A 16697-nucleotide genomic window follows, 5' to 3' on the forward strand; every position below is an offset into this window, starting at 1 on the left:
GAATTGAGTAAATACATTGACCTTCCACATGGTATTAAGGATTACACCAATGAAAACATATTTGTATTCCCGCAAAAGAAAAATTTGGGGTTTAATTTTGAATGGAACATATCGTTCAGCAGTTAAGAATGAAGAATTTTTCGATGGTTTATTTAAAAGCTTTAAAGATTATCCTGATTTTGCTAAAGATGCATCAGTTATACAAATTATTTCTCATAGAATATTTAAAACAGAGTTGGAACTAAACTTATTACGATGTTTTGCAATGAAACTTTCAAAGTCATTTACACTGTATGCAACAGAAAATGAACGAATTTATGTAAAGCCAGAAGACAGAGATCAAGTGCTCAAAGATTTTCACGACGCACCGTTGGGTGGTCATGTTGGAGGTAAACGAATGATTAAAAGAATGAGTCCTCTATTTACATGGGAAAATATGCGAAGAGATGTTTTGAATTATGTAAAGCAATGTGATTCTTGTCAAAAGAATAAAATATGGCCAGCAAATAAGATGCCAATGAAAATTACGACAACATCGTATGAACCTTTTGATAAAATTTATATGGATGTGGTTATGTTACCAATTTCTAATAATGGAAACAATTGTGGACTTGTGATACAAGATGATTTAACAAGATTTTTGATTGTAGCTCCCATGGAAAACCAAGAAAGTACTACTGTTGCTAGAACTTTTGTCGAAAACTTTGTTTGTAAATTTGGTGCTCCTAAAGAAGTTGTAACCGATCGAGGTACAAACTTTGTAAGCAAATTATTGCAACATACATGCAAAATATTGCACATTAAAAAGATCGTTACAAGTGCATATCATCCTCAAGCTAATTTAGTAGAGAGATCAAATAGAGAGTTGAAAGTTTATTTACGAAATTTTATTGGCAAAGATCCACAATGTTGGGATGAATTAATACCATATTTTATGTTTGAATACAACACTACAGAAAATTCATCAACTGGATATTCTCCCTATGAACTTTTGTATGGAAGAAAAGCTACAATACCAAGCACAATTTATAAAATCAATGATTCAGATTTAAATTATGACGACTATATTTGTTCAATGAAAGATATATTCAAGGATGCTCATGAAACTGCTAGAAACAACTTAATATTGTCAAAAGAAAAGAGAAAGGAAATTTATGACAAAAAGACAAATGATTGGGTACCAATGTGGGGAGATAGAGTTTTGGTACAAATGGTACAAACAGGAATTGGTCAAAAGTTACAAAATAAGTGGCGAGGCCCTTACGATATCGTTAAATTTAACAGCGATCAAACGACCACTATTAAAAATGGCAACAAATTTGAAGATGTACATAATAATAGACTTAGAAAATATAATGATTAACATAACACTAAATGATAGTTCAGAATATACCCGATTGAAAATACATTTAACCTTTTTTTTTAACAATATATATCGAAAATACCTTAAAATCAAATGCTCCAATACAAGATAAAATATTTTATAATGATAATTACAGTACAATTAAATGGAATATAGATAAAAATTACGATGAATGAAATGAATGACATAGTATCATAAACGATTAATATCAGAAGACTACAATGAATGAAAATAATAATTTTAAACACGGGATTATTTATGTATATTAAACAAAACAAAAATTATAAAAAAAAAATGGAATTGATATGATTGATGAATGAGAAAAAAAATAATTGTTATCAAGAGAATTAAATGAAAAAAAATGTTACAAATACCGTTTTTTATAGAAAAATAAACATGGAAAAAGAACATATGATTGATTTGATATGATTAAATGATTGATGAATTAATGTTGAGTTGAACAAAATATGAATGATTATTATCAAAAAAAAAAAAAAAAAAAAAAAAAAATACGCAAACAAGATGAATGTTTTGAATTGGGGATGAAAGATAATTTTTATAAATGATGGAATTGATGGGGTTTAAACAAGGAACAGATTAAAAACAAAAATACCAGTACTGAGCTTATTTTTTTATCAGATGAAGCGATAATGATCAAATATAAACATAATAATGAAGCAGTGATGAAACACGTTAAAACAATAAAGAAGCTGATGGGTTGCAATTTTTTGGGAATATACTAAATTGAGCTGAAATGGGTTAACAGGGTATAAAAAAAAACAATGACGCAATTTTAACTGCAAATTAAAACAAATATATCATGACTAAACAATAATGAAATTTCAACGACAAGTAAATGAAAAAAAAGTATGATTATTAAATGTTTCAAAAACAACATGTATGCAAGTAAAAATGTGTGTGAGAATAATTGGACAAGGGACTGCAGCCCAGAATGATTGTTGAATGTAAACATGTGTTTTATAATTTACTTAATAATGGATTAAGAATATAATTTCAGATTTTTTATACGCTAATACGAAGGATTTACAGGAAACCATTGGAAGACGATCAAGAAGACAACAATTTCAACAAGGACGAATATGAACTACAGCTCAAGGAAAGGTAAAATTTGTGAGTATATCGTGGGGAATCTAAAAAGATCGAAAAGGACGGTATAAGTTCCGATCTAGGGATACATAAACTGATAAAGCAACGCCGAAGGGATTAAAAAAGTAGACAATTACACTCTATGGGGAGAGTTTTTATGTCGAATAATGCTTCAAAACAGTTGTAATCCATGGGGGGATTCAATATGTTAAAAATATTTCAAAACATTTGCACTTTACGGGGTTAGTCAAATGATAATTAAAGGGAATGGATAAATAATGCTTCAAGGGAAAATCAAGGGATAAATAATGCTTCAAGGGAAAAACAACTTTAAACTGATAAAATTCAGTGCGAAAAAATCAGAAAATTTCTACATAGATTATTGAACCAAATACTTTCGTGCTAATTCAGATTTATTACGAATTGCCCAAATAAACGAATTAATTTAATTGGTTTGACAAATTTGAAAACACAAAGTGATGTACAGATTTCATAAAAAGTTGGAAGAACAGAAAGGATATTTCAACATGCGCAGTTTTGCAATGATAAGATGATAGGATGTATAGATCAATGAAAAACTTTATAGAATAATTTTTTTTTTCAAGTATAAAAATAATAGTTGATTAGAACTGATTTTTTTTTAGTATTAAAAATAATAGAACTGATTTCATATAAAAATATCAACAAGATTTATAAGATTGTAAGTAAATTTGAATCTCAATTTTGCACAGAAATTAAATGATAGATTCCTGAAAATTATAAAATAGTATTCATGCGAAAAAAACAAGCAAGAAATTTGTGTGGGAGAAACAAAACTAAAAAACTGAAGTATGGCAGAGACACAAGGATGATCGACGCGTTCGTATGCTGAGAAGTTCTACGCGTTCGTATGCAGAAGTTTGTGATGGCAAGATGGTGAGTGGCAAAGTCATGCGGGAGGTTGGACAGGTAACGGTGTTGATGTTGTTGTAAAAGGTCATATCAATGAGGATCAAGTCGAATTAAATCGCATTTTTTGTAACGAGACATTCACGTAAAACAAATTACTAAATCGAAATGTGGAATTAAGCGAAGTAAAGATGATTGAAACATCAATTATGGAACAAAAATGCAAGTTGAGATCATACTGCACGTCTGAAACTATTGAAAAGGAGAAGTTCATGATGAACAAATGATAACATAATCCGATGTCATTAATTTACAAAAGCCAAAGTTGCAAATTACACGAAAAGACAATTTTGGACAAACAACATTTCCTAAACATTTGGAAAAAGAATTACATCAACCGATATCAATAATTTGAGATTGTCAAAGACACAAAGCAACTGGAAAAGTCAATTTTGGACAAAAATATTGGATTTACGAACAATTCACAATACTCAGCAAGTGAGAAGTCAATGCACTCTCAAAATTGACCACAGTCAACTCACAGTTGAGTTATGAAGCATAATTCATGATGGAAACGACAATTGCACTAATCGACGAAATTCAACACCTTAGCCTCGAAAACTGATCAATTGACCAAGTCACTGTGGAATGAATAGCCTCACGATAAAGACAATTTTTGATATAAGACGACGACGATAACAACCAGCCGATCAACACAGTTCTACAACAGATTTTGCTTACAGTGGGAAAAATGCAATGATTTTTTTAGGATAGATAATGAAAATTAATTTCAAATGCAAGTTTATTTAAATCAGTTTCAACGAAAATATTTTTAATAGAGAAGTTCAAAACGGTAATTCAGGTAATTTAACAGGACAGAAGATCAAAAGAGTAATGAAAATAATTTTACAGTAGAAAAATCAAAAGAGCAATTATAATTATAAAACAATTTACAAGAAAGCACAAGAAGAACAAATTGTAAAACGCGCGATCACTACACCCGACAATATTCTTTCCATAGATGATCATTTCTTTCAGACGATCATCTAGCTGATAAGTGTGGGGGAGATTAACCGAACCAATTTTTTTAAATCAATTTTTATAGCCAGCCATTTAAGTTTTTTTATGATTTTTTGCAAAGTAATTTTTTTTCACAATTTAAATTATTAACTTTGGGAATATTATTCCAACCTACAAATAACTTTCGATAGATGTTCTTAATGCTTTTCAAGTATACAAACATCTAGCTGGTAAGTGTGGGGGAATGCAGCGACCTCAAATTTAAATCATTAAATTTGTCCATTTTCGAACCTCACCACAGTTCTGACCATGCGCGCTGACGCAAGCATAAATAATTTTACCCACCGACGCGCGTTGCGCGACAAATAATTAAGCTTATGTACAGGTGTGGATCATGAGTCATCCTCACCTGAAAAGCCCTTTATTAAATTTCGCCAATTGTTAGGCAATCAAAAAAATGGTTAAGCTTTCAATTATGAATGTGCGATGTTATTTCACAGGGGAAATTGAGGGTGTGGCTTAACCAAATTCATTGGCATGTTGGTTCAATGGAGAATTCGACCTTCTCATTATTGACATACATTTTTGAGAATGTTTTAGGAACATAATTTTGATATTCCAATAACATAATTTAAAGTTTCACGACAATGGTTCGAACCCATGACTTCCGATTTTGAGGTGTACTCACTACACCATACGGAAAGTCATGAAGAATTGCAGAGGTCTGCATAATTTAATTCATGAGGTTCATCGATGCTTCTCATCGAAACGGACCACTTTTAGTAGAACAAAATTTAGTAGAGTTTTCGGGGACTGACTATAAAAACCCCAAAATTCTTGAGGAGGGCAGTTAGTTCCAGTTAGTTCCAGTTAGTTCCAGCCAGTTCAAGCCCAGTCCAGTTCCAGATCCTGAAGAAGCCCCAGACCAGCCGGACCCGCCAGCAGCCACCAGTAGCAGAGGCCCCAGTCCAGCCGGACTTAGCGGTGGAGGCCGCAGTCCGCCGGGACTTAGCCACCGGGAAGAGTCCGCCGGGACTTAGCCGCCGCGAAGAGTCCGCCGGGACTTAGCCGCCGTGGAGTCAACCAGGGACGTAGCAGATTTCGAGTCTGGCATGGCTCGGCGCAGAGGTCTGGAGGACAAGTCTGGCTTCAACATAGAGAACTGGCTCGACGAAGATCTTAATGCAAAGTGATGTGATCGTGCGCGTAAAAAAGTTAAGAGTGTTACCGCAAAAATGTAATCTTTAAAAAAGTGTAATATACAAATAAGTGAAGTTTACTGATCTGTTTTGACTCTACAAGTAAATATCACAAAAATCCTGAAAGCCTAAACCGCTCGGGCCGTTCACTCGGTTTAGTTCAGTTTGGCTCAACTTGTCTCATGTTGTCCCACCTTGTCTCATTTTGTCTCATGTTGTCCCAATGATTCTCAGTATGTTTCAATTTTATTTCCATTTGATAAATTTTTGTGTCAATTCTGTTTAAACTCAACCTGAATACTGCACCTGTTTGTCTCAGTCTGGTTAAACAAAACTAGTCCCACCTTGTCTCATCTTATACCAATCAGTCTTTTTTTTTAATTTTGATTCCATTTGATGCAATTCAGGTTCAATTCTATATAAACTTGACCTAAATTCTACCTCTTCTTGTCTCAATCTGTGCCAAACTGAACTCAACTTGTCTCATGTTGTCCCATCTTGTATCATCTTGTCCCAATCAGTCTCAGTTTGTTTCAATTTAAACTCCATTTGATGCAATTCTGTGTCAATTCTCTACGAACTCAACCTGAATTTTACCTCTGTTTGTCTCAGTCTGGTTCAATTTGCTCAACTTGTCTCATGTTGTCCCATCTTGTCTTATCTTATCCTAATCTGTCTCAGTTGGTTTCAATTTTATGTGATTATAAGTCGATATTTTATCAACTCAACCTGAATTTTGATCTATTTGTTCAGTCTGGTTTAATTTGTCTCATTTTGTCCCGTCTAATCATACCTATTTCAGTTTCAGTTTTTTCAGTTTTTTTTCGGTTTTTGTAGTTTTTTTCAGTTTTTTTATTTTTTTCAGTTTTTTTTTCAGTTATATCCGTTTTTTCAGTTTTTGTGTAAGTTTTTTCAGTTTTTTATTTTTTTCAGTTTTTTTAATTTTTCAATTTTTTCAGATTTTTTTTAGTTTTTTTATTTTTTTATTTTTTTTTAGTTTTTATAAGTTTTTTTCAGAACTTGTCTCATGTTGTCCCATCTTGTCTCATCTTATCCTAATCTGTCTCAGTTGGTTTCAATTTTATTTAATTATATGTCGATATTTTATTAACTCAACCTGAATTTTGATCTATTTGTTAAGTTTGGTTTAATTTGTCTCATTTTGTCTCATTTTGTCCCATCTAATCAAACCTATTTGCATTTGTTTTAATGTTGACTCTATTAGGTAAATTTCTGTGTAAATTATGTGATTACTTGATCCCAATTCTGAAGTTAATTTTCAAATTCTGGTTCAATTTGTCTCAATTTGTCTCATTTTGTCTCATCCTGTCTCATTTTGTTTCAATTTTGACTTGAACTTAACTCTGACATTAATTTTCAAGGTTTGGTTCAGTTTGCCTCAACTTGTCTTATTTTGTCCCATCTAATCTAACCAGTCTCAGTTTGTTTCTATTTTGACTCCATTTGAAGTGTTTTGTGTGAAATTGAAAACTGAAACTAAACCTGAATTTTGATTCTATTTGTCTCAGTCAGGTTCAATTTGTCTTAATTTGTCTCATACTGTCTCATCTAGTCTCATATTTCCTTATCCCAATCTGTCTCAGTTTGCTTCAATTTCAATTTTTTTTTGGTAAAATTGTGTGTCAGTCTGTTTCAATGTTGTTCAACTTGTCTCACCTTGTTTCATTTAATCCAAATTAGTCTAAGTTTGTTTCAGTTTTGACGCGATTTGATACGTTTCTGTGTCGGATTGAAATGTAGAACTAAACCTGAATTTAGATTCTATTTGTCTCAGTCTGGTTCAATTTGTCTCAACTTGTCTCATCTTGTCTCATTTTGTTCCATCTTATCCAACCTGTCTAAGTTTGTTTTAATTTAGACTCCATTAGAGAAATTTCTGTGAATTTTGTGATAACTTATACTCAATTTTAACATTAATTTTCGAAATCTGGGCCAATTTCTCTCAACTTGTCTCATGTTGTCCCATCTTGTCTCATGGTGTCCCATTTCAATTTTAACTCCATTTGTTTAAATTTTATTTCAATTTAAACTCCATTTGATGCATCAATTCTGCATCAACTCAACCTAAGTTTTGGTCTGGTTCTGTTTGTCTCAACTTGTCTCATTTAGTCCCATCTAATCCAACATTTCTTAATTTGTTTAAATTTTGATTCAATAAAGTATTTTTATGTATAAATTCTATGTTAACTTGAACTCAATTATGACTTTAATTTTTGAAGTCTGGTTCAGTTTATCTCAACTTGTCTCATGTTGTCCCATCTAATCTAGCCTGTCTCAGTTTTTTTCGGCTTTCCTGAATTCAGATTCTATCTTTCTCAGTCTGGTTCAATTTGTCTCATCTTGTCTCATTTTGTCCCATCTAATCCAACCTATCTTAGTTTGTTTCAATTTTGCCTCCATTAGGTAAATTTATGTTTAAATTATGTGATAACTTGAACTCAATTCTAACATTGGTGGTTCAATTTGTCTCAACTTGCCTCAAATTGTCTTATTTTGTCCCATCTAATCTAGCCTGTCTCAGTTTGTTTCAGTTTTGACTCGATTTGACACGTTTTTGTGTCAAATTGAAAAGTGAAACTCAACCTGAAAACAGATTCTATTTGTCTCAGTCTGGTTCAATTTGTCTCATCTTGTCTCAACTTGTCTCACTCTGTTTTCATTTCACATTTACTCACATTTTTAGACAGTTTGCTTTTAATTTTTTGATTTTTTTTTCCAAATTTTCACACTATTCTGAGTGAGCAATATCTTTCCCTGCTCGCGGATTCCAACAAAAAAAAAAGAAAATTCAAACGGCTGACATTTTACTCCCATTTCTCCCCAGCCTCCTCCCCTCCAAAAGTCAATAGTTTTCCACTTTTCTTTGCTTCTATTTCCCGACATCCACCGGATGAATTTCCCTACAGTTGGGCCACCACTTTCCACTAGTCTGGATGGTGGAATATCTTTTTTTCCCTCCACTCTACCCCAATGCAGCATAAATTCTAACCAAAACCGAACCCATCCCGGCGCGCGAGAGATCCAACCACAGGCAATATGTTTCGCCTGAATTTATGCTCGACCCCGGGGAAGAACGAAATTATGGCCGTTTCCGGTTTAAAACAAAAAAAAAGCCAGCGTTGGAAAAAGAAATGACTTTCTCCACACTTTTTAAAGTGTGCCAAATTTTGAGAAATGAGCCGCAGTCAAATTTAAACGGCCCTCGCAAAATTGAGTGCGGTCCTCATCAAATTGCAACAGTTGGGTCGAAAAAAAAGAAGAAGATTAATTTAGCGCTATTTGAAAATGTATTTTGCTCATTTTCTAGCTCGCTGGAAGTGGAGGGGGGAAAAAACGAGCCTCCAAATCCAATAAAAGCTCGTCATTAGTAGAAATAATTTATCTTTCCCCGAGCGCGAGCTCGGTGGGAGGTCCTTGGTATTGGATTTGGGAGTGGAGGGAAAATCAAATTAAACGTATCCCATTTGGTGGAGGACTTCATTTTTTGGGCTTAATTGTTGGATTTATACCTAAATTTTCAGAATTTGAAAAATTAGGTATTTGTCCATTTACAAACCTTAAAAAAACTTCACTTGACAGTACCTTGCTCACGTTGCTCGCGAAATGACAGGCAGCAACGTGACAGCAAATGGCACCATTTTGACAGAATTGGATGGCAACACTGGACGGCTGCTACACTGCTTCAAACTGCACTTAAAATCACTTTAAATCACTTACCTTTGACACTGAACTACACTAACACTTCAAATTTGTATGAATGGTCGAAGGTGGTATATCAAAGTTGAAGTCCGTAATAGAGGTCAGTATGAAAATTTTAATGATTTTTCTTTTTACACTGCTCATAAATTCACCAAAAATCACTTCAAACTTTTAAACAAACACTGCACTAACACTTCAAAGTTGTTTGACTAATCGAAAATGGTATATCAATTTTGAAGTCCGTAATTGAAAGGTCAGTATGAAAAATTCTAATCTCTTGTTTTTTGCACACTGTTTTTAAATTCTTGGAAATCACTCAAAATTTTACTTCATTTTTTGGGTCGTTTTGTAGAATGGTAGAATAATTCTGAAGTCCGTAATAGAAACTATTTTTTTTTAAATGGTTCTCTTACCGAAAATTTCAAATTATCTATGGTTGGTGAGTTCGACATACCTGCAAAAAAAAAACAAAAATTCAACATTAGAGCAATTAACCAACCGTAAACGCTGCACGATCAACAAGTTTCGCTAATCTGATATCGAATTAAGTGCATTCCTGAAAAAGACGGCAGAACTTTCCCGCGCCCAAGTTTCCACAATCGAAGCCGGAAAACTTTTCCATTCCGAGGATCTTATTTTTCCACACACGTACATTTCCCCACCCCCTTCTGCAAAACATTATCGCTTCACTTAGGCAAAACCACCAACGAATACCATCTTGAGCGACGACGGAAAAAAAAGAAGTAGAAGAGCATGAAAGGAACACGCACCATCAACTTTTATAACGACATACAAATCGATTTACATGTTATGCGTTTAAATTCTGGTTTAAATGCAAATCTTTACCCCCTTCTTGATCCCAACAAAACCCACTCTCTCTTTTTTTCGAAATTCCCCAGAGAGAGCGAGCATCCTTTAGAAGTTTTATTGCAGGAGCGCCGCCACTTCCTAGCTTTCCCTTTTTTTTTGGAAAGTTCGCAAAAAAAAGCTCTCTGCTTTTTGCCGGGCACTTTGATACTCACATTGACAGAGCGACATTCACGCACACAGAAGATCGAACCCAACCGGTGCGGTAAAGAGGTAAAATCAATTTTCCCTCCACTTTTTGCCTCTTTCCTGTCTGGGAGCTTTCTCGATTATGATGCGGCAGTAAACAGGTTTTCCTCCACCCGTCTCAACTCCGAGAGAGAGAAAAGTAAAATGGATTTCAAGTGCCGTTTTCAGCTTTTGAAAAAAAGGGGAGGAGGGGATTGGGAGCAGGTCACGTACTTCAAAGAGGAAGTAACGAAGGAGGGGAGGGGTTAAATTGAATATCGCAATTCGATGTTCAATCTCGTGGATGAGGTCGCTTCCGCGAAGATATCCGGCCTTTTTTTGCCACAACCAACCTTTGACGAAAAACGTATATCATGTTGTCGTCGGGATCGGTTTGGAAGTGTTGCCAGATTGATGGAATAAATGAAAATTTTCAGGGTTTGAAAACTTGAAAACTATCAATTGCCTCCATCAACCATTCCAGAATTGAATCACTTGACAGTACCTTGCTCACGTTGCTCGCAGAATGACAGGCAGCAACGTGACGGCAAATGGTACCATTTTGACAGAGCTGAGCTGGGAGCACTGGACGACTGCTGCACTGCTTCACACTGCACTGAAAATCACCGAAAAACACTTACCTTTGACACTGAACTACACTAACACTTCAAAGTTGCATGAATGATCGAAGGTGGTATATCAAAGTTGAAGTCCGTAAAAGAGGTCAGTATGAAAATTTTCAAGCCTTCCTACAAAATACTATAAAATTGTTTTGTAGTTCAACATTATTTCAAATTATTCAATACTTTAAACTTTCAATTTAAATTTTTATTATTGAGCAATTCTCTCGGATTTCAGTCATTCGATTTTTTAATATTTTTAAATTGGCTTTTTTGGTGCCTTTTGTATGCCCAAAGAACCCATTTTGCATCATTAGTTTGTCCATCTAATTTTCCATACAAAATTGGCAGCTGTCCATTTAAAAATGATACATGAAAATTCAAAAATCGGTATCTTTTAAAGGAATTTTTTGATCGATTTGGTGTCTTCGGCAAAGTTGTAGGATAAGGACTACACTGAAAAAAAATATACAAGGTAAAAAAAAATGGTGATATTTAATTTTACTTTTTGTCGCTAAAACTTGATTTGCAAAAAAACACAATTTTCATTTTGTTTTTTTTTTATGTATATGTTTTAGGATACATAAAATGCAAACTTTTCAGAAATTTCCAGGTTGTGCAAAAAATCTTTGACCGAGTTATGAATTTTTGAATCAATACTGATTTTTCAAAAAATCGAAATATTGGTCGCAACAATTTTTCAACTTTTTTTTTGATGTAAAATCAAATTTGCAATCAAAAAGTACTTTAGTGAAATTGAGCCGTGAAAATAAGGTGCACCGTTTTCAAGTTAGGGCCATTTTTAGGTAACTTTTTTGAAAATAGTAGTAATTTTTCATTTTTTTTAATTTGCCCGCTTTTGAAAACAAATATTTTTGAAAAGCTGAGAAAATTTTCTATATTTTGCGTTTATGAACTTTGTTGATACGACGCTTAGTTGCTGAGATATTGCCATGCAAATGTTTAAAAACAGGAAAATTGTCTTTTTCTAAGTTTCACCCAAAAAACTCACCATTTTCAAACGTCGTTATCTGCAACTAATGGTCCGATTTTCAATGTTAAAATATGAAACATTCGTGAAATTTTCCGATCTTTTCGAAACTAATATTTTCATAAAAAATTTTAAATCAAGACTACCATTTTAAAAGGGCGTAATATTGAATGTTTAACCCTTTTGAAATGTAAGTCTTAATTTAAAAAAATGAAAATATTGTTTTCGTAAAGATCCGAAAATTTCACGAATGTTTCATATTTTAACATTAAAAATCGGACCAAAAGTTGTTGAGATATCGACGTTAGAAAATGGTGAGTTGTTTGGGTGAGACTTAGAAAACATCAATTTTCCTTTGCATGGCAATATTTTAGCAACTAAGGGTCGTATCAACAAAAATCGAAAATGCAAAATAGAGAATTTTCTCAGCTTTTCAAAAATATTTTTTTAGAGTGGGCAAACATGGGCACTAATTTAAAAAATTAATAACTGGTACTATTTTCAAAAAAGTTACCTGAAAATGGCAATAACTTAAAAACGGTGCACTCTATAAAAATTTCACTAAAGAACTTTTTGATTGCAAATTTGATTTTACATCGAAAATTAAGTTGAAAAATTGTTGCGACCAATATTTCGACTATTTGAAAAAATCAGATTTGATTAAAAATTTCATAACTCGGTCAAAGATTTTTGTCCATATCAGAAAATAAAAAAATAAAAATATAGTTTTTTTTTGCAAATCAAATATAAGTGACAAAAAGTGAAATTAAAAGCCACTCAAAAGATTTTTTTACCTTGTATCATTTTTTTCAGTGAAGTCCTTATTCAAACTTACAGCTTTGCCGGAGACACCAAATCGATCAAAAAATTCCTTCAAAAGGTACCGATTTTCGAATTTTCGTAAATCATTTTTGTATGGTCTGCTGCCAAATTTGTATGGAAAAAAATACCGATTTCGTAGAGAATTGCTCTCTTTTAATATTATTAACTAATTTATATCAAGTTTAAAACAACTGAAAATTTATCAAAAAAAGAAAAATATCATCACCCTTTCAAAAATATTTTAAATCGTTTCAAATTTGTTAGATTTCTAAATGGTACGATTGCAATTCTGAAGTCCGTAATTGAAACATCAGTTTGAAAAATTAAAATTGATATCCGGTAGGTGTTGAATGGTGGATCGGCCATTTGTACCTCTGTAGGTTCAAATTACGTCCAAAACTTTTTCACTAATGTTTTATTTTGTCACAGCAAAATAACTCTACTTGTTCTTATCGTTAAACTTAGACTTGGCGTTGACTCTATCTATAATTCGCATTTCCTTTGAATTCGGAGTCAACATTTGAGAAGGACGAAACCACAACAACAAAATCTACTCAAAATCAAAAAAAAAACTAGAAACTAAGGAAAGCAATATCAACTCTTTTTAACACGAAAAAAAATAATTCACACCCTTTTCAAAAGTTTGCACTGAATGGCATCCTGAACTCGCGATACGCTGTGCAACATTTGATTTGCATTTCACTCAGTTTTGATAGTGCTTTGCTTTAATTTGGATTAATTTGTTGCGGCAATCGTGCAAGAAATGGCTTCCCCCCAGACAATTCGCCGGCGCGGTTATGGGTATGCCATTTTCGGCATCATTGGTACACTTACTATGATGGCAATGACGGTGAAAGATGTTGGTAAGTTGGATTGAGCATTTTGATATTGTTTTTATTTAATTGAGTTGTTTTTCTGTAGTTTCTGGTAATCGTGAAAATCCAAATTCAGTATTTTTTTACATTGGATTGTTTTGGTTCCTGTTGTATCTTGCATTAGCGTTTGGAATTTATCTGGTTTGTTTGTTAATTAATTTTATCTGATACTACTTAACTGAAATTGCTTTGTTTTTTTTTTCGAAAAGAATAAATCTATTCCAGTGATTCTACACAAAAAATTCGTCTTGTGGATCATCGGAGCGGCTGCAATAGGTGCTGTTATTAAAAATGTTGCAATGATCCTCAGAGGGGAATCGAAATTTGACTTAACTTACTTGGTCATATCGATTCTGTTCTTAGGTAAGAGCAATTTTAACGTGGTTTCACTAAGTAACTCATACTGTTTGCGCTTTTTTATTCTATTTCAGGTCTTATCTTACTATTAATTTGTATCACGAACGGCGTTATCGCAGTCATACAGGAAGAACAGAAAGAGCAAAAGCAAAATCGTCGCCGTCCAGATGCGGTTGAATGCGCTGAAAATCAGCACAAGCATCCCAACTATGAGCTAGTTGACAGTGTTTAGTTGATTATTGCTTTACTCAATATTCACGTTTATTAAAAATGTATGATTTTGATTCAAAATATATAATTTCATCTAACAATAAATTTAAAACAATCACAAAATTATGTTTCATTCAACAGTGAAGAAAATCATATTGGAAGTTTGAATTAAATGTTTGAATACTACCTCTGTTTTGATGTAATTTTACATCAATTTAAGAAGAATAAGTTAAATCACACATAAAAAAGATGTAAATTTATACATTTTTAGAGGCAAACATTAAAAAAAACTTCTTGTTTTTAATAATGTATGGAAACTGATTACTAGCTCTCTTTACAATGAAATTTAAACTCGATTTTGTCAGGAACATGTAAAGTTGAATTTAAATTTATGTATATTTTTTGAAATCCACCAACTCACACGAAATCGGGAAAAGTTGCCCCGACCCCTCTTCGATTTGCGTGAAACTTTGTCCTAAGGGGTAACTTTTGTCCCTGATCACGAATCCGAGGTCCGATTTTTGATATCTCGTGACGGAGGGGCGGTACGACCCCTTCAATTTTTGAACATGCAAAAAAGAGGTGTTTTCAATAATTTGAAGCCTGAAACGGTGATGAGATGGAAATTTGGTGTCAAAGGGACTTTTATGTAAAATTGTACAACCAATTTGATGGCGTATTCAGAATTCCGAAAAAACGTATTTTTCATCGAAAAAAAACACCAAAAAAATTTAAAAATTCTCCCATTTTCCGTTACTCGACTGTAAAAATTTTTGGAACATGTCATTTTATGGGAAATTTAATGTACTTTTCGAATCTACATTGACCCAGAAGGGTCATTTTTTCATTTAGAACAAAATTTTTCATTTTTAAATTTCGTGTTTTTTCAAACTTTGCAGGGTTATTTTTTAGAGTGTAACAATGTTCTACAAAGTTGTAGAGCAGATAATTACAAAAAAATTATGTATATACATAAGGGGTTTGCTTATAAACTTCACGAGTTATCGCGATTTAACGAAAAAAAGTTTTGAAAAAGTAACTTTTTGCGTTTCTCTTTGTTTCGTCGTCCGTGTCTGTCGCGGGTGACGATGAACGACCATAATCAACGACGACCAACATTTTCAAAACTTTTTTTTCGTAAAATCGCTATAACTCGTGATGTTTATAAGCAAACCCCTTATGTCTATATATTAAATTTTTTGTAATTGTCTGCTCTACAACTTTGTAGAACATTGTTACACTCTAAAAAAATAACCCTGCAAAGTTAGAAAAAACACGAAATTTTAAAATGAAAAATTTTGTTCTAAATGAAATAAATGACCCTTCTGGGTCAATGTAGATTCGAAAAGTACATTAAATTTCCAATAAAATGACATGTTCAAAAAAATTACAGTCGAGTAACGGAAAAAGGGAGAATTTAAAAAAAAAATGTGTTTTTTTCGATGAAAAATACGTTTTTTCGGAATTCTGAGTACGCCATCAAATCGGGCGTCCATTTTTACATAAAAGTCCCTTTAACACCAAATTTTTATCTCATCTCAAAGGCATTTTAGATTTTTGTCAGTTGATTAGACTTCTATTTTCATTGATATATTGAAGTTTTTTGAAAAAATATTTTTTGCCCCCTGATTTTTCGGACCAATTTAGAGGGGGGACGGAATAAATTTTGAAACATATTTGCAAAAAATAAGCTCTACGCACGCACTACTCACAACAGTGATAAAACAATAATTATAGAAGGTTAAAAAATGTTATGCGATGTGATATTACCTCGATTTCCAAGGAACATGTGAAATTACACAAAAAGCAACGTATATTTACATTTTTTTGTAGCAGAAAATCTGGCAACATGACTTGATGTAATAATTTCACGATTTTTTTATTGTGTACCGTAATCTGGGGTGAATCGGGACTACAGCCTGAATAGGGACAGCAGTTTTCAGAGCACTTAAAGCTTTTAAATTTGGAAATGGATGTACACATTTTGTTGGCCTGAGTCTGTTCTAACCGAAACCAACCAGAAAAATCAAAATTTTGTGCTCCAACATGGTTAAAACTGCTGTCCCAATTCGCCCCATGTGTCCCGATTGACCCCAGTTTACGGTACCTAATTTCCTATAAATGGATAGTTGTTCCTATTCGTAATGATACCATTTTGTCAAAAAGTTTTGAAAAAAGCTAAACAGAATCGACCCTTTTTTTCTGTTAAATCTTAATTAGGATTAAGAAATTTACGAATCAAATAATCACAAAATTGTCCAGTATTGGACCAGTATGCGTTTATGCCTTATAATGCATTTGTGACCAACATAGTTAATTCTTCATTTCGTTGCATCAGTTCTGAACGTGTTTCGTTCCTGATAAGATGAGTTTACAAGTTTAAAATCGATCGAAATGGTATCTCATGGGACGTTTCGAATTCTCGGTTACGGATACGCTCTTTTTGGATCTACAATCTCTTCAATCTGGGTGATTTATCTAGCATTGATT

General features: G+C 33.0%; 1 protein-coding gene and 1 long non-coding RNA gene across 2 annotated transcripts; one reads left to right on the plus strand and one right to left on the minus strand.

Annotated features, from left to right (window-relative positions):
- Positions 1-3876: 3876 nt before the first annotated feature.
- On the minus strand, positions 3877-16314 carry LOC128093102 (uncharacterized). Its single transcript, XR_008212239.1, has 2 exons — positions 16187-16314; positions 3877-5726 (listed from the first exon to the last, which is right to left on the minus strand). It is a non-coding gene; the product is annotated as an uncharacterized LOC128093102 (long non-coding RNA).
- Positions 13455-14267, plus strand: LOC120416232 (uncharacterized). The gene is made up of 4 exons (XM_039577927.2): positions 13455-13628; positions 13687-13781; positions 13850-14003; positions 14072-14267. The coding sequence occupies exons 1-4, from the start codon at positions 13529-13531 to the stop codon at positions 14227-14229; spliced, it is 507 nt and encodes a 168-aa protein (XP_039433861.1). The 5' UTR covers positions 13455-13528; the 3' UTR covers positions 14230-14267.
- Positions 16315-16697: the final 383 nt, after the last annotated feature.

Source organism: Culex pipiens, chromosome 1 (genome assembly GCF_016801865.2).
Source record: "Culex pipiens pallens isolate TS chromosome 1, TS_CPP_V2, whole genome shotgun sequence".
Lineage (NCBI taxonomy): Eukaryota > Metazoa > Arthropoda > Insecta > Diptera > Culicidae > Culex > Culex pipiens.

Bases quoted from the DNA above. Each gene is read 5' to 3' on its own strand.
- LOC120416232 (XM_039577927.2), top strand. From the start codon at position 13,529: ATGGCTTCCCCCCAGACAATTCGCCGGCGCGGTTATGGGTATGCCATT. The intron at 13,782-13,849 runs GTTTGTTTGTTA...TTTTTCGAAAAG, and splicing joins TAGCGTTTGGAATTTATCTG to AATAAATCTATTCCAGTGAT. The intron at 14,004-14,071 runs GTAAGAGCAATT...ATTCTATTTCAG, and splicing joins CATATCGATTCTGTTCTTAG to GTCTTATCTTACTATTAATT.